The sequence below is a fragment of the Athene noctua genome, chromosome 3 (genome assembly GCF_965140245.1).
Source record: "Athene noctua chromosome 3, bAthNoc1.hap1.1, whole genome shotgun sequence".
Lineage (NCBI taxonomy): Eukaryota > Metazoa > Chordata > Aves > Strigiformes > Strigidae > Athene > Athene noctua.
The window spans coordinates 63,624,638-63,651,982 of record NC_134039.1 but is presented as its reverse complement, the minus strand read 5'-3'; the positions used below and the strand labels follow the sequence as shown (position 1 = coordinate 63,651,982).

The 27,345-nt window shown below is 38.8% G+C and overlaps 1 protein-coding gene across 1 annotated transcript; it reads right to left on the bottom strand.

The window, feature by feature from the left end:
• Nucleotides 1-6,666: 6,666 nt before the first annotated feature.
• On the bottom strand, nt 6,667-12,712 carry LOC141958704 (hyaluronidase PH-20-like). Its single transcript, XM_074901582.1, has 3 exons — nt 11,744-12,712; nt 9,229-9,318; nt 6,667-7,368 (listed from the first exon to the last, which is right to left on the bottom strand). Exons 1-3 carry the CDS (start codon nt 12,710-12,712, stop codon nt 6,667-6,669), a joined length of 1,761 nt encoding a protein of 586 aa, XP_074757683.1.
• Between the last annotated feature and the right edge of the window lie 14,633 nt (nt 12,713-27,345).

Below are 27,345 nucleotides of genomic sequence, written 5' to 3'. Positions count from 1 at the left end.
TCCTGATTCATATTCATAGGACCAGGAAATAATTCACAGGCAAAACACTATTCTTTATTTTTCTGCTATGTATCTTGTTATTTTTAAAAACTGGTTTAAGCCAAAGCAGTTACCAAATTTTGAGTCAATAGGTGAAATGTTTCTGGCTGAAGCTGAAAAATGTAAGAATTTCTCCTGTTACCACATATCACCTAGCTGGCGACATGTGGAATAAAGACAGCCCATTTGTGAGAGTGGTTTGTGGAAATAAAGTGGTTCTGATTACTGCATGGGAAAATTCACATAAAATTGAGCAGTCTCTATTTTTGCAAGAATTTTTGCAAGAATTTTTAAATTCTGCAGTTGCGCTTAAGGCTCATAGTGTTAGAAGCTTAAAGAAACAGTGCATTGCAGATACAGTAACTTATTCTGAAAAAATACATTTCAGTCATATCCTCATAAAAGGCCAGCAGGTATGTTCTAAAACATTAGTTTAGCTGTATGCTGACTGAAGTATTTTACAGTCTAGGGGGGTAAAATACAGTGTATGAAAAAGTCTTGGAGGGTTTGTCCAAGTTCAACGATCTGTTGCATTGTTCTAAAATGTTATATATATGTTTTGCACAACTGTATGATTATGAAAGCCAATTCCTTATTTTGCAGACAGTTTGCTAATAGAATATTGTATGTAAAAGTATTGCTACCTTGCTACAGTTAGCAGCTCAGAGGACATTTGTTCTTGCAGCTAAAAGCCTGAGTTGCTGCACAGAAGGCCACAATTCATTATCCTGTGTGACTGTAGACAAGCCACTTAATTTTTCTGGGAAATATTTAACCACTGATAAAGTATTTCACTTTTCTGTCTTGTCTATTGAGATTTACACACTTCAGGACCAGTTTAGCATTTAGCAGTATTATGGTGCCATGCAGCACGTAGCACATTGAGTCTCTGAAGTGGCAATAAAGAGCTTAATCCATTGCAGAGACTTATTTGTGGTATAAAAATTTATAACAGTGGATCTTAAGTTTGAGATTATGATGGTCGTGATACTATAAATGGTCAGCAAAACTTGACCTGAACTAATACTGCATATCCAGATATTTCCACATTTGGGAAGAAACAAGCTGCTTGGGACCCACAGCTCTAGTCCAGACTACTACCAAAGAGATCAGATCACATTATCTGTAGTTTAAGCATGGATTTTAGTGACTGCTGAAGATCTTAATGAGAAGAAACCTTCAGCTGAGTGAAGTCTCCAGAGGAGAGCATGAAAATAAGTGATGTCTCACTCTGGTATTTTCAGATTTGTCCTGATATACCAGATGTTTGGAAAAAAATCCCTGTAGAATAAGCCGTACATCTCTTCTAATGAGGCACTGCATTAGTGAGAGACTGTAGGCCAGAGTTAAGCAGCTGCTTTGCTAAAGCGAATAGAAAGCCTGTATTGAACTTTTCAGTGAAAGCGTTGTAATGTACCCACCAGTGTCTGTGTGTGTCATCCGTGCCCTCTGCTGGCTGGCGCATCAAAGACTCTTTAGTATGTAGCTTAAATTTTTGTCACACTCCAGTGAGAGAAGAGGTGAAAAAAGGATTTTTGTAAGGATTGTTCCACTGGCAGAGTGGGGCAGACTAAGAACTCTGCGCTTTGGATACCTACATTTGGTATATGCAGCATGTACTGCAACATTGCAGAGGATTTACAGACAGCCCAAGTCTATTATTAGTCCTGTGCCCTTAATTACTAGCTGTCCCAGCAGTAAGGTACTTCGTGCTTTGTTGTGACATTAATGATATTATTGTTATGGGACTGCAGGGTGCCCTTAGCCTCCCTTTAAATGGCTGGTTGTTAGGTCGATGCCTCAGGAAATCATCACTCGACACTGTCAAGCTATCATCTTGTCTCAACCTGCTAGTAGCCTGAGGGAGCAGTGCGCACCAGAAGGAGACTGTTAACATATGGTATATTTCTTCTGCAGGATCTTGAAGTTCCGCTGAATAAATATATTTTCTGAGATGAAAACAAAGGCAGAGAAGGGAAACTGCATATTGTCTGATGTCTACATATATATGCTGCTGAACACGACACTTTGGGATTGTGTGCACAGAAACAAAACGTTGGCTAAATGTATAAAGTAGTGGTTCACATTAATTTTCATACTGTCTGTTTGTGTCAATTACTAATCAGTAAATACCTTATCAGTTATAAACTAACAGTTATACAAGCATACACTGAAAAATATCATCTGATTACTACTGGTCACAGAGAACTATAACCAGTATATCATGATGGTGGTAACACATTAGTGAACATAATGGAATCCAAAGTTTTTCCCTTAAGGATGCTAATATTGATAGGCACCCTTTACTTCTTTGCTCTTTACTTTCTCAGATGTAGGGACAACAAACACAGGCAAATTTTGCAGTCCTGAGTACTACTGATAGGAAAAATAACTGAAAGGCTCAGAACACCTACACAAAAGAATGTTCTCTAAAGACCATGATCCTTGACTGGCATACACAAACACTTAGGATTGATCCTGAATACTGCATGTTTACATGACTGTCAGCATAAAGAAAAATACCATGATTCTGGATGAAATTTCCATGGAGTCTTTGCAGGAAAACAGACAGAAGGGTCTGGAATAGCCACACATTGGGAAACATCTAGAAGTGTTAAGTGATGAAGTTAGACTAAGAAGCTTTTTGAATCTGTTTCCAGCCACCTATACAATGGTTTTCAGTGGGAAAGGAAAAAAAAACCTGCCAAGAAAGAACAACAAAAAATAAATTTATTTAAGAAACATGGAATTGTTAAATAAGGCTGTAATTACTTTTTTTAAAAACCATGAAATAAACATTGTTTTATATCGATGTTATTCTTTAGAATTAAACTCATGACTGTCTTGAAATCCCAGACCCTAATTTTGCAGGCTGTTTTGCTTTGGCAGAATGGGTACCTGCCAATGCCAAGGGGCTTGCACAAGCACACTGCGAAAACACTTTCAAGTTTTAAGTGTGTATTCTTGAAGGATGGAATTTATTTGCCTTCTTAAAAAGGTCGTCAATGCTTCATAACTGAATATGTTTTAAAATTATGTAACTGTCTTTGTTGTCTTGTTGTTTGTATTGAAAAGTGATGGATAGGTACATGTACAAATCCAATCTGTGTCTGGGAGTTGTCTGGTGCATATTGCACAGGTATGAAATCTTCCACACAATTCCTTGTTGATATATATACAACAGGGTGTCCCAGTGTGATGCAGGGATTAAAGGACTCCTTGGGATTCTAGTCACATCCTAGGCTGTCTACAAAGTGGTCTTGTTGTCCTGCCTCTCAAAATCTCTCTCCATGTTGTCATATTTAATACAGAGAAGCAAGAAACTGCAAGGCAAGGGCTAGACTATGATTTCACTTCTGTTCAGATTCTGTAAGTACCAAAAGGTATCTCCCTTTAAAGTGCCAGTATCTTTGGGTGTCCCAGAAGAAACAACTCAATAAATCAGGTCCAGATTGTTCATATAGAGAAGCAGAATTTCAATTAGCAAACTTTCTAGACATTGAAGGAGGCCACTCAAAGGTAGTTAAACAACTTTCATTTAGATCATTTCATCACACCCATTTTAGCATTTCCCAGGCCCTGAGTATTGCCAGCCTGAATTCTGCCTAGAAGGGAGAAGTACAAAATAATGAATGACAAAGCGAAATGAACATTCCTCTACTTTTTAATCTTTTGGGAAAATTACAACATAAGAAACTGAAACTGTAAGGCTACTGAGACAACTAAAGTTTATAGGAAATGAAGTGAATGCAAGGTGATTGGGGGGGGACGGGACAGGGGGGATCTGCTCTAGGAGAATATAGCTTTGGCTTTGAACATAAGATAGTCACTAGCAATGCAAGGCATAGAACCCCTTTTCCTTCTTTTTTCTTACTCCATGACTGACTCCATGGTGACTCTTTAGCATAGAATATAGATTAGACAAATACAATAGAGAGCAAAAAAATATATTTGGAAAATACTGTAATTTTACACAACACGTAGCTGGCCTGAATCTCACTCTGGTAAGAAGTTTGTAGGATTTAAAGTATGGATTCCAGATACGTGCAGGTAACATAAATATCTCAAATGAGCACTCAAAAGGTGGTTGGTAAAGCATTGTGCATCAGAGCACAAGATAAATAGTTATTCAGGTGTGCAGCTGAGGAAGACACATTTCTGTGGACAGTTTATTGCAAGAGTCTGCTTTCCTCTCACCTTCCTTTTACTTTTCTGATCCCGGCTGCTCTGAAGAAAAAAAGAGATTGGATCAGATGGATAGGTCTAATCTAACATATCAGTTACTGTGTTCCTTTATCTTTACAGTGGGCCTCAGGGAAGGGTTCTTGGTATTAAATGCCAGGTAGATAAAAACTGTTGAATGGGAAGAGACTGGTCTGTCCACATTCCCCACTGCTTTGCACTTCCTCTGCATCCACTGGGAGGTCCTGGGTGTTCTGTCTCAACACTTCTGTGATTTTAAATGTCTCATTCCTCCTTTTCTGGTGATTCCATGCTTTCCCCATCACAAGTGCTCTGCCTGCTTGGCTGATAGTCAAAAACATTTATGGCAAGCCTTCTAGACTTTGTGAACCTGTGAGCTCTCTTATCACAAAGTGCTACAGATCCAGTGTCTGAATTTCAGAACACTAGATACAAACAAGCCAAACCTCTGGAAACTTTGCCAAACATTTAACAAAGCAGTGCAGCCTTTGAACTGGAACTCTGTGTGCCAATGTAACATTTTAGCCATGTTAAAACGTTCTGCTGAAAAAATAAAACTTCATGTAAATCATACAACATATGCTAAGGCATTACCAGCAATGTTTCCAGTTTTTAGAAACCCTTTGACAGTTGTCACAGCTGCAGTGTGAAAGATTCCTGGTACAGGAATTATGATATCATGGCTTTTGCTTACACGAGATCAAATAACCAATATCAAAGCTGCAGTTAAAAAAACATCTTTTTTACAGAGGTGATCAAAACCAGCTGGATTCTTCTGTGCCGGCCAGTCTGCTACATACTTATTTTTTATTCATGATTCTACTTGGAACATTAACGGCAGAAATAGCTTTGACTTATGGACTCAACACTGTAACTGCAAGGAGAAGATTGTCACTTCCTCTTGATAACTTGCTTTCCAAGAGCCATAAAACATTATTTCACCATGTTATGTCTAAAGGTTTCATCTATTTTTCTGCATGTCTGTTATGACTGACAACCTGAAAATTCAAAGGCAATGGATATAATGTGTTTTCTGCTAGATTAAGACAATAACTTTTCATAAATAAAGGGCTACTGTATTGAAATCCCCGGTATTTCCATTAGTGAGGCAGGTTGTATATGTGGGAGGTAGTGATTTATGTAGATCATGTCTAGCTCTAGGGAGGCTTTTTTTTAATGTGTCCATGCCAGCAACCACTCTTCACCCATCAGAAGCTCAACCATCTATTAAGCATCTAACATAATAATTTCAAAAGGTTATTTTATCAAATAAACTGCAGTTAATTGCTCCTAAATGCTTAAACTGACTATATGTAAATCATAGCTAGAATCCTGATATGATACTGGGAGTGGTTTTGTTCTGGGTTATCTCTTGCTACTTTCACATTGCTTTTGTCAATGGAATAATATTAAGCAAATAGTGTTAGTTTTATGAGCAGACTGGATCAAAAAGGTGGTCCTGAGATTGGGGATCACAGGCACTGTAAGCGAAGAAAGGGAGTCCCAGGTCCCCAGTGCCGTTCATTTGCAGCCTTCACTGCTGGGTCCTCCTAAGGAACAAACTGGTTTCCACCAAAGAGATTGCTCAGGAAATAGTCAGGCATAGTGAAAGTCCCATGCTCACAGGCTTTTGTCCAAATGGCACAGTCAGCCCTATATAGGGCTAGCTGGCTCGAGAAACTAGCACTGGTGACCAGTGCCAGTAGGGAGTGCAGAGGCAGATTAGATGAGTATTGTCCAGACAAAACAACTGAACGCCAAGAAGGGGACATCTGAAATAAGGGGGAGAACTTGGGAGAAGTAGGAAAGAAGGATAAACCACTGCAGCTCAAATTTTAAGTAATGAAGCTGTAATATTTGAAGTCAACATTTACATTAAAGTTAAAACCTTCTGAATAGTTGTGAATATATTTAATTAAAAGAAAAAACAGAGTGTCCCTGAAAATATTGTGGAAATAGAGAAACATTACATTAATCAGAAAGATGTTATGCTGTGAAGTCCCACAGATCGAAAGTTAAGCCAAATAATTTTAAGAGCTAATTTTCATACGGAATCAAATTAATTTCTGCATAGAGCATCAAACCTGTTGAGTGCTGAGACTCGATGAAATCCAGGTTGAGATGTATTTAACTGGCTTAACTTGAAGAATACAAAATGGTATTATCAACATTTTTTTTTCCCTAATATAACTGTTAAAAAAGTAAACTGTAAAAAAATGTTTCTCATTCTGAACTATCCTTTTGTATGATATAACCAGTATATACAGACCAGTATATCTTTGGCACAAATAGTTTATAGAACTAAACTGAAGAAATACATTGAAGCTGAAGTGTCACCTATGGAATAGAAAAGGTTACCTGATATAGATAAGGCCACATGCCTTTCAGGAATGATTTTTCTGTGTAAATAAAATCTTTAGAATATCAAACAAAGCCAGGGAAAAGAATATTCTCACTTTCATGGGTCACTTGTATTAAGGTTCTCAAAATTATAATTAAACAAAACAGATTAAACATCCTTATTGTATAGGATGAAGAACAACTGAAAGTACGAGTATCATTTGCTTCTAAGTCATATCTAGTGGCAGCTGTGTCAGTGTTATATTCTGCAGTTGTTACGTTGAGTTTATTATTTCCAAAGGTAGATGGGAAGTCTTCTATTTCAGTATGTGCAGGTGTCACCTTACTCTGAGAAGTAAATGAAAATACAGTTCTGTTAGACAGGATCTTTTCTTCAGAGGCTTTTATATTAGAAAGTGAATTTGAGGATATCTGAATGCAAATATCTTCTGAAATGCAAGCATGGAGGTAATGGATGTCATTTATATCAGCTCTAGGTTCACAACTGTGCCCTGCATAACAGTGGCAATCAAATTTTTCTATGAAAGTTTGCAGATCCTGAAATGCTGGCTGCCCGTGTAGAGTGTATTTTCCATCCTTTGTCATTTGAATGACAATATTCTCAGGATTCAAGTGAAGATAGTCACTGGAATTCCATTTTTTTCGTGCGCAAGCACCAGAGTCTTGGCATAACACTTGGCTACAGATTCTGGCTGCCATTGTGACATTGATGAGGTATGGGGTCAGAGTCCTCCGAAGGTAGTTGTCCAGATCTCTACAGGTGTTCTGTGAAAAGAACATCATACCTGCATAATTTAGTTTTTAATTAGTAACTAGTTTTAATTTTAATTTACATTTTGTTTTTGTTTTTTTTTTTTTAATTTTAAAATGCTGTCATTCTAATAACAGTACCGTAGTGGGTATCTATGAATGTTTCTCCTATGGTTTTGATAATAATTATAGCTGGTGGAAGCAAGTTTACCTGAGAAGTTGCTATGTAGTTCAAGGATCACAGAAAATTTATGTTGGGTAGTTGCTGGAGTTGTTATGAAAAGCACTTGTATCAGAAAGCAGACAACTTTCAGCTTTCATTTTATCTGTATATTTCATGCAGCATTTTGAATCGGATGCATCTAAACAAGTTACATGAAGGACTGAAGTTCCTTTTTGTCTTGAATCGTTTGGAGGGATCTTGGAAAAAACCCTCACTTCTTCAGCTTGAACAAAGAATTTTTCTATCAAATCATCTGTGTGAGACTCTTCGATTTTCCCCTGACCTAAATAGCTAGGCTGCAGGCATAGGGAACTTCCACGGCATTTTTGAATGGAAAACCATTTTGGGGAGGATGATCAAATTGAAAATATATTAAGAGAATTGACCATTCTAATTGATCATGAAGTTGGCATATATTGTGTGTGTGCTTGGTGCAGTTTAATAACCAGAGGCTTTGGGAACTCTTTCTTTGCTTCTGATGCTATGTTTCCTTAGGGCATTTGCCTAATATCGCGTGTAGATACAGCTAATATTTACACCCATGGAGATCACTTTGGTGAATCTGAGGTATATGTTTTTCTTTTACATATATATAAAAACCCTGCCTAGAAATTTTGGTTGATGCAATTCTCACAGAAGTGAGGGTCACAGTAATATTTCATTGCTGAAAGGCTACTGACTGATAGCTGTAAAAAACAAAAGGTGCAATTAATGCACAAATACATAGTCTGACTGGGCTGTGAAAACTTCTATGTGCTCACACAAATCTCAAAATTCAAGCAGTGAAAGTTTTTGCTCATCTATGTTCTGGTATTGGGGTAATGGGCAAAAAAGCTTCATGTGCAATTTATATCCTTTCTCAAAGGCAGGCACATACAAAAAGTGGGATGCTTTTGGGAATTTGACCCTTACAGAGCTGTGAAGATTTATTTAGCCATGCTTTCTATGAAAGCAGGCCCAGCAGTGCTGAAGAGCTTCAGTTCTTTGCTCTTAGAAGACTTCAGAAGGGTCTTCCCATACAGTAGTTTATTATATCTAGTTTGCCTGGGTATGAATGAGCTAGTTTGAAAGATTTATTTGAACATCCTTGTATCAATGTTTCTCAAGCTATGTATTTGACCTTCCTAAAACAAATTGGATTTTTTTTCCCTCTTCTGACTCAGATCTTTCTTAAAATGAAACTAATCAAATTAGTACTTATAACACACAGAACACGCTAGAGCTGAAATCACAGACTGACTCCTCCTAGTGATTTAAATATTATTGCTAAGTGCACCACTTTAAAAAGCAGAAAGGCCTTTTAAAAATTTTTCTGGACAAGCACAAGTAATTTTTTTTGTAGCTCATGACTGGAATGTAAGGAAGATACAGGAATTCTTTCCTTAATTTAACTAAACAAGTGCTAACTTGCCTACCGTTATCATGGTAGCTTGTCCAGTTACTCAGAGCCAACACTGATACTTTGAAAGATTGAACTCCTATTCTGTGTAGTCAATTACAATCTTCATAAGCCTCAAATGTGCTTGTTTTTTGACTGGAGAAGGCTGCTGGCAATATGGAGTCATCCTTTTAAAAATGGAAGATATAAGTAATCATAATGCTTTATATCCTTTTCATTTTAAAAATGTCATGTAATAATTAATCTGGCATACCTTATTTTGTGTTAAATTCATATCACCCCAGATCACAATTCCAGAAGCACCCAGTGCAGCAGATTCCCCAATGGTATTTACCAGATCATCCTGAGGGGAAATGGGCAAAGAATCATACTAATGTAAGTAATCTATAACATAAGGGCAAAATGTATAATGCATATAATAAATTACATATCCAAAATAACTACTTTGAAGACAGCAAGCAATTATACACATTGAAAACATTCTGGTCTCAATTACACTTTTATTCTGGGATTGGGTTGCACAGGTGATGCCAGAAAATGTTGCCAACTATATCCAATTTATATGTCATCCGGTTAGAAAAACAAGGCTGTAAAACTGAGCCAGTGATTAGGCATATGACATACAGTCCTCCAACTATTTTCAGTTTGAATTTGCTGCACTGCCCCCTGGCTGCTCAGAGTTGGTAGTAACTGGTTTCAGTAACTGCCTGAAGCAGAGGAGCAGAGGCTGGAAAGCACAGCTTTTTTTTTTTTTTGCTTTTTTTTGCCTTTTTTTTTTTTTTAAATTTAATTTCAGTTACCAGAAAGTGCTAAAGCAGAAAAGTAGCAAGAGAAAGAGATTTCACCAACAGGAATCTCTTTTCTCCAGAGAATGGCTCTGGCCTTTTACAGAGATTGGTTTGGGAAATTTGTTTCTGTTCAGTTCTCCTTTTAGGGTCAGCTATTAGCCCAGCCCTAACAAAATCTTAATGCCTATCTGGAATGGGAGAGGACAATGGGTAGAAAAAGAACAAGGGAAAAACAATTTACTGCAGGGCAGAACACATGGAAAGGAAGAATGTAAGGATTACAGGATTTAAATTATTACCTAGAAACCCAACAGGGACCCTGACAGCACCCTTTGCTCTCTGAAGGTATCCACGGAGCTGGGAGCAATGCCTGGTGGTGCTCTATCCAGAATGTGAGAAGTCACCAGGCACAATGCAGTCACCAGGAGCACAACCTGTAACTTCCTCTTTCTCATGTCCTACATGACCAGGAAAAGATTCCCCAGATTGGTGGTATCTCTGATAGGGTAGATGTATATAAAACTGTGAAGGGAAAAGTGTATCCACAACTGCAATAAAATGATAATCTATATTGATGATCTTGATTAGGATATAGAGTGTATCATCAGTAAGTTCACAGATGACACCAAGTTAAGTGGGAGTGTCAATCTGCATGGAGGTAGGGAGGCACTACAGAGAGACTTGGATAGATTGAATCTTTGGGCCAGTGTTAACTGGGTGAGCTTCAACAAGGCCAAGTGCCAGGTCCTGCACTTGGGCCACAACAACCCCCTGCATGGCTACAGGCTGGGGGAGGTGTGGCTGGAGCTGTCTGGAAGAGAAGGATCTGGGGGTTCTCATTGACAAGCAGCTGAACATGAGCCAGCAGTGTGCCCAGGTGGCCAAGAAAGCCAGCGGCATCCTGGCTTGTATTGGAAATAGTGTGACCAGCAGAAGTAGGGAGGTGACAGTCCCCCTGTGCTCTGCACTGGTGAGGCCACACCTGGAGTATTGTGTCCAGTTTTGGGCACCTCAATACGAGAGAGATCTTGAGGTGCTGGAGCAAGTGCAGAGGAGGGCAACGAAGCTGGTGAAGGGCCTGGAGAGTAAATCCTATGAGGAGCGATTGAAGGAGCTGGGACTGTTCAGTTTGAGGAGGAGAAGGCTGAGGGGAGACCTCATCACTCTCTACAGCTACCTGAAAGGACATTGTAGAGAGGTTGGTGCTGGTCTCTTCTCACAGGTGATTACTGACAGAACAAGGGGGAATGGCTTTAAACTGGAACAGGGGAGGTTTAGACTGGACATTAGGAAAAAATTTTTCACAGAAAGAGTGGTCAGACAGTGGAATAGGCTGCCCAGGGAGGTGGTGGAGTCACCATCCCTGGATGTGTTTAAGGGTCGTTTGGATGAGTTGTTGGGGTAGTAGTGGTATGGTGTAGGGGAGAACTTTGTAGAGTAGGGCTGATGGTTTTACTCGATGATCCCAAGGGTCTTTTCCAACCTGAATGATTCTGTGATTCTGTGAACCCATGAGATGCTGAAATACCATTTCGAAAGCTACTTGAGTACAACTAATTTTTTCACTAGCTCTTAAACCCTTTTTTAAGGAAAACAAAGACTTCCTTTTATTGTTTTTCCTTAACCTAAAAAGCAGACATTAAGCCAGCCTAGTTTTACTAAATTTCTTTGGAAGAAGTTACTCATACTTCTTTCGTCTGACCTGGTGTACTAAATATGCTTTCTAGCTTTGTGATATTTTGCTACATGTGAGGACTACTCAGAGAATAACACACTACTTGATAAATGTCATGAGGAAGGTTTGACAGTGGACCTCTTTGTGTTCTGTTTGGTGAAATTTCTTAGGTGGATTAATTTAATATTTTATACAAAATCTACACACTTTTTTTCTGATAAAAGTTAGCCTATTTGCTAAATAAGTGTCACCTTGTAATCTCTTTCCACTTAAATGTGAAATATTTAAGGTCTAGCTCCACTCACCTGGGAGAGATACTCCTCATAGACATCTGTGAATACTGGACGTGTATATACAAAAACTGGAAGGGGATGAGTAGAGTTAGAGACATACGAAATTCTAATGGCTTCTTGAACTCTGTTGCGAACAAAGAGCTGGGCATTTCTGGAAGATCTTAAGGCTGTCTCTAGATAGACAGATGGATAAAGTGCTGTGCTTTTCTCCCACAACCAGTTAAGCTCATTATTTCTTTCTATTTCAATATCTAAACAGGTTCCTGTATAATTATGTGGGTTTTGTTTGTAATCATAGTTATAACAGTCTGGATAAAGGTAATATCCCCACAGACGATTTGGCTTCATTTCTATGCCCAGCTTTAAAGATTCCAACATAATTGATTTTGCTGCAGCTTCAAATTCCTTTTTAGCTATAGTCCTGGCTTCGGCTTCTGATAGACTGAGGTCTCTCTGCTGAACTAGTTCAATGGATTCCTGTCTATAAATGTCTTTTGATCCCCAATTCCTTATCCACACAGGTCTCCAGTTTTCCCAGTCAATGACAGCTAATCCAAACTGTTCATCTGAAGGAATATAGAACTGGATGTCCTCTTTGGCTTTTTTTAAATGATTCTCCAGCAGTGAAAGTTGAGGGAGTCCTCCATTGAATGCCTCTCCTGTGACTTCATTTTTGTAAGGATAGTAGCCAAGCCTGTCTGGATAGAAAAGAGTGATGTTTTGCCCAATGGATGTCTTCAATGTGCTTCCAATGAGAGAAAAAACTTTCATGTCCAGCCGCACTCCAGTCCTTTCAGTACAAAGTTCTGTAGGAGCATTCCAGATAGAAAGGAAAGGTGAATTAGAAACAAGTGGACGAGCTCTTATGTTCAGAGATGAGCAGCAAGAAACTAAGAGAGTGGCAAACACCATACTGGATGCTATAGGATATGTATGGGTAACACACATACCAAAACTTTGTATTTGTCTTAGAGTTTTCATTGTAGCATGTGTGGTGACATTAGGTGCTTCTGATCAGACAAAAATTGAATAATCTCTGGGTGTTCAGAATGTTGGTAGTCTGTCAAAAGCTTTACCATACAATATATTTCTTCAGATTAATACCTATTAAGCAATATTCCTTAGGTGTAAAATAGGGATGTCCTTTATATGGGGTTCTCTGTCATTTCAGGCTGCAGGAAACCTTTCCAAAACTTCTGAGACCTAATACAGAAAAAGAGGCAAATGTAGATAAAGTAAGAGATTATTTCATTTCTAACCATGAAACAAATTCCATCTGTGATTTTGAATATATTGTAATCTTTGAATAAAATTCTCCTTTGAAGGAAAAACACAATGTACAATCATAAAAAAAAAAAAAAACAAAAAAAAACCCCACAAAACAAACCTGTATATAAAATTGTATATATATAAAAGTTAGATAAGAAACTGATAGCAGAATGGTATCCAGTGACTGATGGATCAGAATGAGCATGCCTGGTAGTAGTCCTAATTGTGCCAGTGACTGATGTCTGCAAACATGATCAGTCTCGCAATGTTTTCTCTTAATCAATAGTAATCTATAAGTAATATTTCTCACCTATCTTAAAATAAAGTTCTAGGTCTTAGTTCATTACTTTTGTAGAGCACTTAAGGGAAGATACAAGATACCACAAAACTGGAACCCAGACTGTTGTATACACACAAGAAAACAACCCATGTACACTCATTTAACTCAGTGAAGTATCTGAAATATTATAGGTACTCTATCTTCTGTCCAGAGCTCTTTTAAACAGCCTCAGAAGCTGATCTTGGTATATAGCTATCTGTATGTTGCTGGAGGCCATTTGAGACAGGTTAAATGATCCCAAGTCCAAGTCTACCCAGGTGTGTAATTCTTTAGGAAAGCTGAGGTCCATACACCTTCAGTGAGCAGTCACATATTTTTTTTCCAAGAACTTCATGGTAGTGGTGGTAGTCATGGTGTGGTCATCAGCTTTTACATAGTAGCGCAGTAGCTAAAGCATTCCTCTGTGCAGTAACTCACCTGAATCCACTTTCCTCCAGATTTTGAAAGGGTTCAAACCTGGATCTGTCACTTTTCATAGAGGCGTCAGGGTATCTAATGAGTATATAAGAGTGTGCATGAAAATACAAGAGTCACCATGAAGTGTGCCACAGGGTGGCTGGTAATGTAAAATCTCTAAGCACAGATCAAAAAACCAAACAGATTTTGCGTTGCATTTACTGAATTCAGCTAGGACTGGAAACTGCAAATGTCTGGTCCCTACCCTTGAACTATCTCTCTCCCTCTGTTGTCTTTTCCATGACTACTTAGTGTAAAATTTATTAGCTGTATGGGCACAGAATCATAGATCTCTTTTTCCTAGCAGTTCATACAGACAACAGGTTGCAGTTATTACACTTTTTTTTTTTTTTTTTATCATCCCTCTGGCTGCAGGATTATATTTTTAATTTGTTTCAATAAAATGGTGAAACACCTCCATCCATCAAATTGTTGCATACCCAGAAAATAATGAGAGGTTGATGGAGACTTCAACCTTCCTAAATCCAGCCTCAAACCAGATTCACAGCAGAGACTGTTGTAGTAGTAGTACAATGAGATTCCCTGTGTATATTCACTGAGTTTTATCACTTCTGAATCTACTGAAATCTCTAGATTTGCTATGACTGTGTGAGAAAACCATGTGTGAAAGGAACTGTCACGAGCAAGAGACAGAACGGTGTGACTGAAATCTAGACCTTTGGGGGATCAAAACAATGAAGGAAACTATGTCAACAAATGGACTAGACCCTGCCCTTGGTTACAGACATCACAGTCTCTAGAGGTGATTTTGGAATTCTTCACTTAAACGTGACAGAGGGTAATTTGCCTCTTCTGAGGACTAGGAGGAAGTAAAGGACAAATGCAAAAGTTGTACTGAAGGAGGAGATCTTTAGGACTTGAGTTTCCCAGAGGAGGGGTTTTGCATTACAGGGATCTTCAAGAAATGCCAGCACCTAAACATTTAGGTTCCCAGATTGGCAAGTCTATTTTGCAGACCCCACTTTGCTTCTTCTGCATCCATCATTTCTGATGCCAACAGGCAGCAGGGATATTTTCCCTTTTATTCTTTTCCTCCCTGGGCATGCTGTCAGCTCTTGGTCATTGTGTCAGTGGAAAAGCATAGAGCTGCTAGCCATTCATTTTGCCGCGCGCCCAACCTACCTGAGAAGGGAACAAGAGCCAGTTCAGTTTTCTTTACTTAGAGATGACAGCACATGTGAAGAAAACCAGCTACTCAAAGACACAAGCATGCACAGCTGAAAGACTGGCAAACGAGCACCAATAGCAAGGACTCCCCAAAGAGGGTTTGGCTGTACAGGAGGAATTTTTTTTCCAAAACAGAAGCTTATGCTCCTGGAGTAGGAAGTGCAAGTAGAAGGGGCAGAAAGTACACCCATGCAATATCAGACATCCCTTCAGAACTCATCTGCAGGTGTATGAAAGACAGGTAAGGAAGGGAAGTAAAATGTAGAATAGGCGGTGAGGTGCAATGTACAGCAGAGCTACAACTGCAACAGCTTCCTCCCACTACCCATGACAGCACCTCTGTATTCTCACTGGCACTGCCCCCAAGTCTCTAGAGCCCAGTTTCTGACTATAAGTTAAGGGACTTAAAGCATGTTCTACATTCTTTACCAGGAATGTCATCAGCACCTTTCTTCAACAGACCAGCACAAATTTTCAGCTGGGATTTTGGCCCTGTCATCTGCTTTCCCTCAACATAATGCAAATGGGTTTTGCACCACACTGAGTGTCCACAGTGCTATGCACATACCCTGCAAAGAGATCTCCATGTCCTTTCACAAATAGCTGAGCTCTGCTAAGATGTAGTTCTGCACTTTTTCTTTAGTTTAACCATTTATTTTTTTTTCTCCTTTACAGGAAAGCTTTTAATTCTTTCTTCAATGGACAAGTTTTCATCAGCATTTTGGAAAAAATGGAAACCAATGGTTTGAAGGCTAAACTACCAGTCAAAAAGTGAAAACACAGATAGCTGAGATCCTAGAATCAAAAGGTATATATGATGACTGCTTATTGCTTTCATATTAAGTTAAAAAAAAAAATGTTGTTTTTTCTTTCATGATCAAGCTTTTTGGTTTTCTTGGGATGATGAACAAGCAGCAGTAGACAGAAGTTCTAACAGTTCTGGTTTGGATTCCCTCAGCTAGTCTTCAATTGTCCATTTCACTTTTATCTTACAAAAGCCTTATCAATCACAGAAGGCAAACAAGTTCTTAGTATAGAAGCAGCAGATAGACTGAAGTCTAAACATCTATACAGATATTTCATCATTTCACAGCTGCTGATGTGATAACTAAAACTCTGCCAAGAAGCAGTTTCATAAGCTAGACTTAGATCATAGATCCAATCACCAGGAAAAAAAAGGTATGGCTCTGTTCATTTAAAATGCACCAAGAGCAGTACCTCATTTGCATGGCGTCTGCTTGATGGGACATGTAGAAAACAGGGCTTCATGCACTTGCTCAACTGCCTAGAGATGACAGCAGGAAAAAGCCATATCTCTTCTGAGCTAAACAATCTCAGTTCTCTCAGGCTCTCCTTATATGACAAATGCTATAATCCCTTATCTTTGTAGCAATTTGCTGGACTTGCTCCAGTATGTCCATTTCTTTCTTGAACTGGGAAGCCCAGGGGTGGAAACAGCACTCCAGGTGTGGCATCTCCAGTGCTAAGTAGAGGGGAATAAACACATTCCTTGATCTGTTGGTGACAGAAACTCTTGTTAATGCCACCCAGGAGGCTGTTGGTCTTCATTGCTGCAAAGATCCATTGCTCACTCTGGTCAACTTGGGAGTCCACCATATCTTCTAGAGCCTTTTTGCAACTCCTTTCCAGCCAGTTGGCTCAAAAGCCCATACTGTTGCATGGGGTTATTTCTTTCCAGGTGTGGGACTTTGCATTTGCTTTTGTTGAACTTCATAAGGCTCCTGTCAGCCTGTTTTTCCAGCCTGTGGAGGCTCCTCTAAAGGCTTATGATTCTCTGGCATATCAGCCACTCCTCCCAAGTCTGCATTGTTTGCAAACTTGCCAAGGGAACACTCTGTCCTATTGTTCGGGTAATCAATCAAGATGTTAAATAGTATTGGACCCAGTATGAACCCTTAGTGTACATCACTAGAAACAGGCTTCCAGCTGGATTTGATTGGCCTCCAGCTGGACTTCCTGGCACGGATCACAACCCTTCGAGCATGGCAGTTCAACCACTTTTCAGTTTCACTGTCCATTTATCTAGCTTGTACTTAATCAGTGAGACTATTACGGGAGCCAGTGTTGAAAGCCTCACTAAAATCAAGATCAACAATATTCACTGCTCTCCCATTGTCCACCAAGCCAGTCATCTCTTTGTAGAGAACTGTCAGATTGGACAGGCATGATTTCCTCTTTGTTAATCCATGTGGACTACTTCCAATCACATTCTTGTCCTTAAAGTTTGGAAATGTTTTCCAGAATTATTTGCTTTGTCAGTGTCCCAGGGACTGAGGTGTGGCTGTGCTGACTAGCCTATAGATCCTTGGATCTTCTTTTTTTTCCTTTTATAAGACAGAAGTGATTTTTGCTTTCTTCTAGTCCTCAGAATCCTCCCCCAGTCACCATGATCTTTCAAAGATTATCAAGAGTGACCTTACAATGACATCAGCCAGCTTCTTTAGGGTGTACATTGTGCCCCATAGACTTTTGTATGTCCAGTTTCTTTCAATGCTCCCTAACCTGATTCTCCTCCACTGAAGGTAAGTCTTCCTTCTTCCAGTCTTTCCCATGGGTCTTAGGAGCCCGGGATCCCAAAAGGTCAGTCTTTCCAATAAAGACTGAGGTGGAAGAGTGATTGAGTACTTCTGTCTTTTCCATATTCTTTGCCACTGGATCTCTTGCCTGCATCATGCAGCACTGGGCCCAAATTTTCCCTCATCTTCTACTGCTAATAGACCTGTAGCTCTTCATGTTGCCCTTCACATTTCTTGACAGATTCAACCCCAAGTGTGCTTTGGCTTTTTCAACTCCATCCTTACATCTCAGACAGTGTCTCTGTATTCCTCCCAGTTCACTTGTCCCTGCTTCCACTTCATGTGCTTCTTTTTTATGCCTGGGTTTTGTCAGGAGCTCCTTCTGCCTTTTTTTGATTTCCTGCATATGGAGATAGACCATTTCTGAGCTTGAAAAAGGTGATTCTTGAAAATCAACCAGCTCCTGGATCCATCTTCTCTCCAGGGCTGTCTTCCATGGGATTCTTTCAGGCTGATGCCTGAAGATGCCAGCGTGTGCTCTCCTGAAGTCAGTGGTTGTGATCCTGCCATTTGCCTTGTTCCCTGTTTTCAGGATCCTGAACCCCACCATCTCATAGTCACTGCAGCCAGCACTGCCCCCAGCCTTCACCCTCCCTGTTTGGAACTATGAGGTCCAACAGAGCATCTCCCCCTCCTGGCTCCTATATTATCCAAAGTGACATTTCCTAAAATGGTACAGACTGAGACTTCTAGGACAAACTAAAAGAATTCCATACAGAAATGCTGGGGGAAAATATTTTCCACTTATGCAAATACAGCTTATTAAAATTAAATAAAATTATCATACATAAAGAGATGAGATGCACTGGCATTTGCCAGGACAGTGATCCTTTATGTAATTGATTTTGTAATAACAAAGTGAGATCACCTCAGAAATGAGCTGTAGTAGTAGTTCAGCTTTTACTATGCCTTTGGCTCTGGTTATGAAAGATTGCTTGCCCCCAAAGTCAGAAAACTACAGGACACAAATTTTATTCTTTGTTCCTGTAAGCTCTTTTCGTAAGTGGATTTCAGTAATAAGCTGATTTGACATAGAGGAAAAGAGGAAAGCAGTGTTTTGAATACTACATTTACTGGTTTAGCATGAACTCATTTATTATTGGCTAATCTTTCAAGGTTTGATTTAACTGATTGTTGGGAAATGGTTCTCCAAATTTTGCTGTAATGTACTTTGCTGGGTATAAGTTAATAGATTATTTTATGTAATAGTTTCCAGTTAAAACAATCGCTTTTGGCCCAGCCTAACGATGACAGCTCTGATAAATGTTACTCTTTTCAGTCTCCTTGAATGTAAGTCTAAGTGAGCTGAGTCATAAAGCTGCCCTTGTCTTTGTCAAAAAGTCAATATCTTTACAATATATTAAAGCTAATTGCTCCAGGACTACCTGACTAGAAGTACATACTGATAGTTCTAAATGCCCTTAGTCTAAGGAAATAACTTCTGCTTTAGATTTTCCCAAATTTGGTATTTGTAAAGGATAAATATTAGAGGAAATTATAAGAATCTTCTTAGTTTAATTATTTCATCTTTTTTTCACAGCATACACTGGACTGCAGAAACACACATGTTTGAAAATGCAAGTGTGTTCCTGTATTTTGGTAGCTACATGGTCATAGATCTGGGCCATGTCATGTGACCCTGAAAAAAAAAATGCCCCAATGCCCCACTTGGCCAAAGACAGTTAGAAAATAAAAGGGAGAGGAGTACTGTACGTACCCTTGAACTTCACACATATGTTATGCACCATGGCCAGATGATGTGTCCCATCAAAAATCATCTATTATGCCCTTTGGCTTATATTCAAGAAATGCCACTAAATGTTAGAAGAATTAATCTTGGGATTTTTGTGAAAATTAGAAATGAGAGTCCACACAGCCTTGAAATAATTAGACATCGCTTAGGCAAATCAGATCTGCTAACATTAAAAATAAACTTAAGCCAATACGCACAAGCAGTATCTGCCATTCTTATGTTAAGTCTTAAACACACTTCTCAAATTTCAAGCAGAAGTTCATAACATCTCACACTTGCCCTGTTTTAGTTTGAACACTGAGAAAGCAGGGGTACTCTCATGATTTCTAAGGGAGAAGATGAGTGTTACTAAGCTGTAGTATCTGGTTAAAACACTTCCAAACCTGAGATCATCAATATAATTACCATTTTAGATCATAGACAACATAGGTTTCAAGTGTTTATTACCTGTTTTGTGCATTGCAAACAGTGTGTATTACTGCCTATTATTTAATGTCATAATAAGAGAAAATACTGATGTGAAAATCAGTTGATCTTTTCCCTGTGCTGACGAAAATATGGATACAGAAATTTGCACGTGGAACTGCTTTTTTTTGATGCGGCAGAAGAATCTAACTCTTTATATATTCAAGTCTTTAAATCCTTGTAAAGCTGTGGTGTAAGATACATGGTCAAATAGCAGTTGAGACCAGAATATTGCGTATTTAGTCCCTGTTCTTTCATTTTCATATAAACACTAGCTATGTTAGTGTAAAAATAACTCCCAACATTGCAGAAAAAATATGGTACTAGACAGTGTAACTTTATAAGTTCTTGACATGAGTTGCTTTGCATCTTCCTTTATCTGAAGGCTATGAAAATACAAAGTTGTGAAAGATGTCTAAAGACTCAACTCCAGCATCTGTGAAGAGATCAGCAATGATTCATTTCTAAGGGGAAATAGAATAGACCCCTAAGGAGCAGAGGAACAGACTAAGGATATGCTTAATTAAGTGTTAACGTATTTAAACTTGGAACCTGTAGCAGAATCCAAAGGCTTTTTTAAAAAAGGTATCAGCAATACTGATACAGTCCATAGACTTAGTTTCTCTGAATAGGATTAAAGCAGCCCACACTGCTAGGAGAGAGCTGTCTGAGGTCAACATTTATATTTTTCACGAGTCAGTGGAAAATACTTAATGTGTCTGACATCCCCCTGCCCTGTCCTTGAGGCCCTCGGTGGTGCTGTTGTGAGAAATGGCCCCATTCTCTTCCATTCCATTCTGGAGGGGTCCTTCTTCTGAATGAAGGAAAGAGCGTTGCTGCTGGAACTTCAATTAAGAGAAGATTTAAACCCTCCAGTTCTTTTTAGAGAGGTATGTCCTGGGCTAGAGGCTATTTGTTCATTATAAACAGGTGTCAGAGTCATGAAACAGCCACAGAAGGAAGGGAAGAATAACCTTGTACTTATAGTGCATTCCCCCTTGGGTCATTTTTGCATTTCTAAAAGAGAAGGCAAAGATACTCAATTAACACAAACACACGTGGGTGTTGTGAGGATAACATTAACACTTGTGAGGAATAGGAAGCTCCTCAGAAAGAAGGTCCACCTCTGGAAGTATGGACCATCTGTGCTGCACAGCTCATGGCAAGTTTAACCTGACCAGACATCAAGTGTGAAGGATGGTCTTTGCATAGTAGGATGTAGCCTCATTGTTATGAATGTGTTAAACTGCACTTGCCTGTAAAGTCAGAATTTGGTGAGAACTAATTTTGACAGGGTTTTCTAAAACTCCACCCTTACTTGAGTATAATCTTCTCAATTGGGCTAGGGCAAGTGTTTATGAGGCCACATAATGAGTTGTTCAGGTTAAAAATACCTCAGCCAAAAGAAAAGAGAGGACGGGGTTTTTTCTGACTAAGTACGTGAACCAGAGAAACTGGCTAGTTTAGCCAGCATGTCTGACTTAAGAAATGCTTGTCAAACAACACCCCAGTGCTGTGGCTGTTCTTATCATCAAGAACTGCCAAACCATCTCTTTCATCATTGCTTACTCTCATTCTTGAGTTCTCTTTCTGAGGACAGGGCAATGAGTGCATGAGGACCTGAAGCCTGAGAAAAACTCCAAACAAATTTCTGTGCTATCGTTCCTGACTATTGCCTGTGGAGGAAATAAAATTATGCCAGTGATGGTCAGGAACTCAGCATCCAGGTTGTAGACAGCCCCCCTTAAAAAGATGTATACAAAAGATTTAGTCAAACTACTGTGCAGTTATTTAAATGTGAGTCCACTATATGTTTTTACTACTGTCCCAATTATTTTTTTATAGTCTTATGATGACTACTGCAATGTTCCAATGTTCCGTGACTAATTTCAAATGTTAGAAAAACCTCTATCCTCTTCATTCTCATTTTTTTCTCTTGCAAGTTCTAATTCTCAATTTTATAAAAATTCTTAATATCCTAACAGCCTTTTTATTGATATTCTATTTTGGTTTTTAGCAAGTTAACCAAATAAACTGTCTGAACACATTTCCAAGAGTATTTGGAAAATTTCCTTTGCTGTATTGTGTATAATTAGGCTTGGCAGAACTCAGATTCCATAATGACAATTTCCACTGCAGAGGAATCAGGGACAAGATAAAGAGCCCATCACATGTCACTTTGCAGAGTATTCCATCTTGCTAAGATTTTTCTGCAGAATGTTCACTGTCTGCTGAATCTCTAGTGCTTTATGGCAAACCAAGTCCAAACATTCTCTATAGCAAGAAATATGCATTACTATTCAATATAATATTAGAAAAATATAATCCTATATCTACCACTAATATTGATTAATGTACAGCTAGTTAAATCACATCCCAACTCGTGAGTATATTTGGATCACATTTCTGTACTACACTACAACTGCCCTAATGTAGAGTAATTGGGCAAATCACAGCCCAAAAGCAACTAATTGTTTTCTTTGGTTTGTTCTTAGTTATTTTTCACTGTGTTATACTGAGCCCTCTTGAATGATTTTAATTAGAAGCCTTAAAAAAAAAAAAAAAACAAACAAAACAAAACCAAACCCAATTTTCTTTTGTTCAGCCTGTATATTCAACCTGTTCTTTCTTCTGACTAATTGACAAAGTTGTAGATAAAATTTTCATAGAATGGGTTGGGTTGGGAAGGATCTTTAAAGGTCATTTAGTCTAAATCCCACTGGGGACATCAAGAGATTAAATAATCACCCCAAATTATCTTTGAATAATTTCATCAAGGTAATGTTTTGAAATTCCACCTAAAATGCCCAACGTCAGCTTTTTTGCAACAGTATCTTGTACTCCAGTTACATTTTAAACTCTTTTGGATGGCAGTTTTTACAAAGAACTGTAGTGCAGATCACTGTGCACTTGGAGTTGCAGTACAAGACCAGGCTTCCTAAGCAGTTTACTAGATCTCCTCAGTGAGCTCTTCCATACAAGATATTGTTATACCTACAAGTGTATAGACAGTATCAAAGGAAGCCCATAAAATTATTATAATATGCTATTAATAAACAAGTATGATCATCATCTCCCATAGGAATATTATTTTGAAAACCAGAAGTTTGAAGTCAGCATAAAAATATACAATATTCTTTCTTTCTAAACCTTCATGCAGCACCGAAATAACTGCAATACATTTTTGGACAAAGCAAATGGCATTTGTCATCTGTGTTAAAAAATACGTTTTTCCCCCAGCAAATCATTACCCTAGTCTAGGGATTAATATGAATAAGTGATCTACACTGTACAAAAGTAGCTGTGCCTTTGGAAAAGGTGAGATTGCTCTGGAGAACATCTGCAGAAGAGACAGAACACACTTTTGCTTAAGCCTTGGAAGTAATGCAGTGTTAAAATTAACACAGCAACCAATTCTGAACATGAAACATTTCAGTCACAAAATTATATCCTCTTTTTTTGAACAAAATAGGATCTTTCAAGAAAGATGATTGTGGCATCCCTTTTAAAAGTAGGGGAGCAGGTATACCCCAGGAGTAAACCCAACATGCATGGATGAAATTATTCCTGGATTTTCAGTACCAATGCTTCATAGCTAGAGCAACAGGGGGGTGGGGGTGTCGTCAAAGGCAATTATCCGTGGAAATAAATATGTATTATAACCTCAGTACCAGATTATATATTAACATCTGTCTTCACAGTATGAGGTTTCAAGTTCTCTTGTGCTATACCTGAATGCTCTTTGAAACTTCCTCCCCTGGGACTGTAATTCATTCTGTATTCCTTTCTCCCACATGATTGTATAAAAATAAATACAATCTGAGGAAAATATGAAACTGCATAAAGAAATGAACCTTCCCTCAAGAATAACTTCTCTTTCCTGCCGTGCCCCTTTTCACCTGCTGTTTCTTCACAATCCTCATAGTCTTTTGTTATTTTGCTAAACCTACTAATACCGAGGAGTCGGGGTAATTGCCACCCATCCCTGGAGATAAGTGAGAGAGATGGGTAAGCAGATGTCAAAGTCTCAAAACAAAGGTGAATACAAAGCTATGCAGAACACTGGTGATTTATAGAGGAGACATTAGCATTATCAAGCACTGTTTTGGGAAACAGTTATGCAAAGAATCAACAGTTTCAACTGAAAAGAAGAAAGGAGCTCAGCTGGACCTTCCTGAGCAAGCATATTAGCATAACCCTTTGAGTAAGCCTAAGGAAAAGGATTTACAGTAAGGGAGCTGAAAGCAGAGGCTTGCAGCTCTGAGCAAACAGCAATTTCTGTTTGGATGTGCCACTGCTAGGGAGGCAAAGCTGGTGCAGTCCTTGCGAACAAACAGCCAGAATACCTGACCTCATCACATGTCTTCTAACTGAAATAACCTGCAAACCCTCACAAATTTTGACTAAACAGCAAAGCTGAGAGACACAACGAAGTCATCAATTTTTAAGGATAAAAGACCTTAACATCTAGCATGTTGAGAGAGTGAGTTTGGACCACCTGCCATGGGAGCTGGGACTCAGATAGCATGTGCCATTCAGGCCTGGCTCTCACTGCCCACACCCTCACCTTCTCTCAGATTTCTCCTCCTTGGAGGATTCAGTAGAGACCCATGCCAACCCACACCTGTGCAGTAACTGCCCAGCATGCACTCGATTGTTTATAAGTAACTCTGACTCAAACCTCCTGCCTCAGATATTTTGTGGATTGCCTTGCCCGTCTGTGGCTTCATATAAAAAATAACTATTACACTGCAACATATTGTTTACCTGAGCTGAAAGGTTGAAACCAATCAGGTGTCTTTTCTTTCATCCTGACTAAAAGCATTCACTAGGTACAAATAAGTTATTAAACTTCCCCAAGCATAAGTTTATTCCAATAGACTCCTAAAGAAACAAAAATCCCTATTAGCCTACTCTTACCTGTAAATGCAGACTGTTCCCACCTCCCTAGAAGAGTTGCCTAGATTAACAACTTAACCTAAAAAGCTTGAAACTAGTCTTATTTAAAGTGAGATTGGTTTAGCAATTTTGTTGGTATGGAGACACAGATTTTACTCAATACCTGTGACTGCTGTGTATTTGCAGTTTATAAGTAATCTTTTGTGTGTGTAATAGTTCAGTGAATCACTTGCATTTGAAAAAAAAAACCATGCTGGGAGAGAAGCGTGATAGTATCACACATGGATTATACCAGTGGTTGTTACACCTCATGATTCCTGACAATCTTTCTGGAAAGTCCTACCAAAACTTACCTTCCCTCTCTGAGATTTAAATTTCAAAATAGTAAAAATTTTAAATTTCAAAATAATAAAAATTTAAGCAACATAAAAATAAGCAGTAAATACTTACCTACATGAATCCACAGGTCAGGGCTTGCTGGAGTGAATGAACGGGTGAGTGGACAAAATAATTATCCTTGTCTGGAAAGGCAGGGCTCTGGCCCGGCCAATGGGGATTTGTCATTTGGTTAAAACCTTAGCATAATTATAGGGTAGTTGACGAAAGGTGTCTCCTGTCACAGCTGATTGCAGTAAGTAGTATAACAACACATTACTTGTCAGACGTCTTACACCATGTTTTACAGTCTACTGAAAAAATGCTTTGAAAGAGTTTTTTTCTTAAGAAATATTTTATAGTTTGACTCAATTTTGCTTTTTGATGCAGCAGTGGTTTGACCAATGAAGATAAAAGTTATTTTCATGGCTATGCAGAAATGGAGTAGGGGGAAGCAAAACTGCGTTCTGCGTTGCCAGGGCGTAGAGTACTCCCAGGCGGTGCATCCATGCTGGGTGGGAAACAAGGCCACAGGAGGAGCTACATCCTCCACTGGCGAGCAGATGCTGAGGTTGTTGTGCATGTGGATCACTGAACTAAGCACCACATTTGACCCTCTGACTGCTCTCACGGAGACTTGGGCAGGACCGCTGGAGCATCCCTAGTGGATGCTGATGTAGGGTATGTTAACACCCACATAAAGATAATTAAGCAATCTTCCACTGTCATTAAACTCCTAGCTCTAATTATGCTCGCACAGCACTGAGGGCTTTCCACAGTAGTGGGACAGCAGGCAGTGCCACAGTTTAGAGCCGCTGGGAGCTGTGCACACCCTGTTATACTTGCAATGTGGCAATTTAAAAATTGTTTCTTTTCTCCCTGAGCATAAAACCAATTTTGTCTTTGGAATCAATTTCAGTTTCAAGACTTTCATTTCAATATTGAAACATTTTTATCATTTTAAATGTCATACATCGTGTTTTCTTTGTGTAATATTTTCACTAAGTTTTTGGTATTCCGTGACTTGTCCTTCTTAAATGTGTACAGTGATAAATCCCCAAAATGACAAAATAGTCAAAATATTATCCCATTTTTTAAGGTCAGCCGTAGAACAATGATTTTAAATTATTTAGAATAAAAAATTAGAAAAAAAATTGTTTAACAAATAATAGTTTATAAAACTATTCTAAAATTATGAGAAAAGTATGCTCTAATGCAGTTTGCTATGATGAAAAAGATGTAATAGAATTTTTCAAAACATGTATTTTCATATTATCATTCCTCAGTAGTACACTGCTGTATGTTACTCTTTTTATATAAGAATTTTAATACAATATTGATTGGTAAAAGTCTAGAAAAAATTAAAATAAAGCTTTGGAGTTCTCAATGTTAATGCTAAAATTTGTTTAGTCTGGACTGCATTGTTCCACCTACTATTTTTGTAAAAGAAAATCCTGTCCTTCACGGAAAATATGGAGCCAGCTCTCTGTGTCAGAAGAATAGGAAAATCAGATGAACAATAATGAGACTACGTAGGTCAAATTACTGTTGAGAGACTTATGGTAGCAAAGGCCATTGCTGTTTCAGCCCCAGCTAGACTACAAGGCTTTTCCATTTCACCTGTAGTGGCGGTTTTCTCTCCTGTAATGTTGCATCTTTATGGTGCAGGATCCACTCCACAGGACTCCTGGAGACAGAATCCTACCTGACATCTTTACCACTCAGTTTGTGGTCTAGCATTCACTTCCCTAGTCAAATAGGAATTTCCTTCCAGAATAAGCCAATTCTTGCTGGCTGCAGTATTAAATAAGTGAAATAATTCTCAACGTTTGAAGGAAGCATTACTGTGCTTGGTGGAAGTGAAGGCATGGAATAGAATAAAATCAAGGAGCCTGAGGACATATGAAAATGAGTCTGCAGAGGTATAGGAAATAAAAGAAAAAGAAGAGGTGCAGAGAACGATGACCAAACCATTCTTCACACCTCATTAACCTACTAAGTTGTCTCAGACATACAGCAACATCCTCTCTGGCTTCTATCATCAAACTATTTTTTCAAAACAAGACTTGTAGTCACTGGTACAGAAGGTTCCTATCCCCAGAACAACCCCAACAGGGGGGGTGGTCTGCAAATTATTCACTCCAGTACTCTTGAGCATCTCTATGGGCACTGCTCAGCGTTAAGAACAGGCTCACTGCCTGCTGAATGTGTCCCCTGCTGAGACTGCCAGAAAAAGCCTTAATTTTGTTTGTATTTTTAGGATGTGGACATC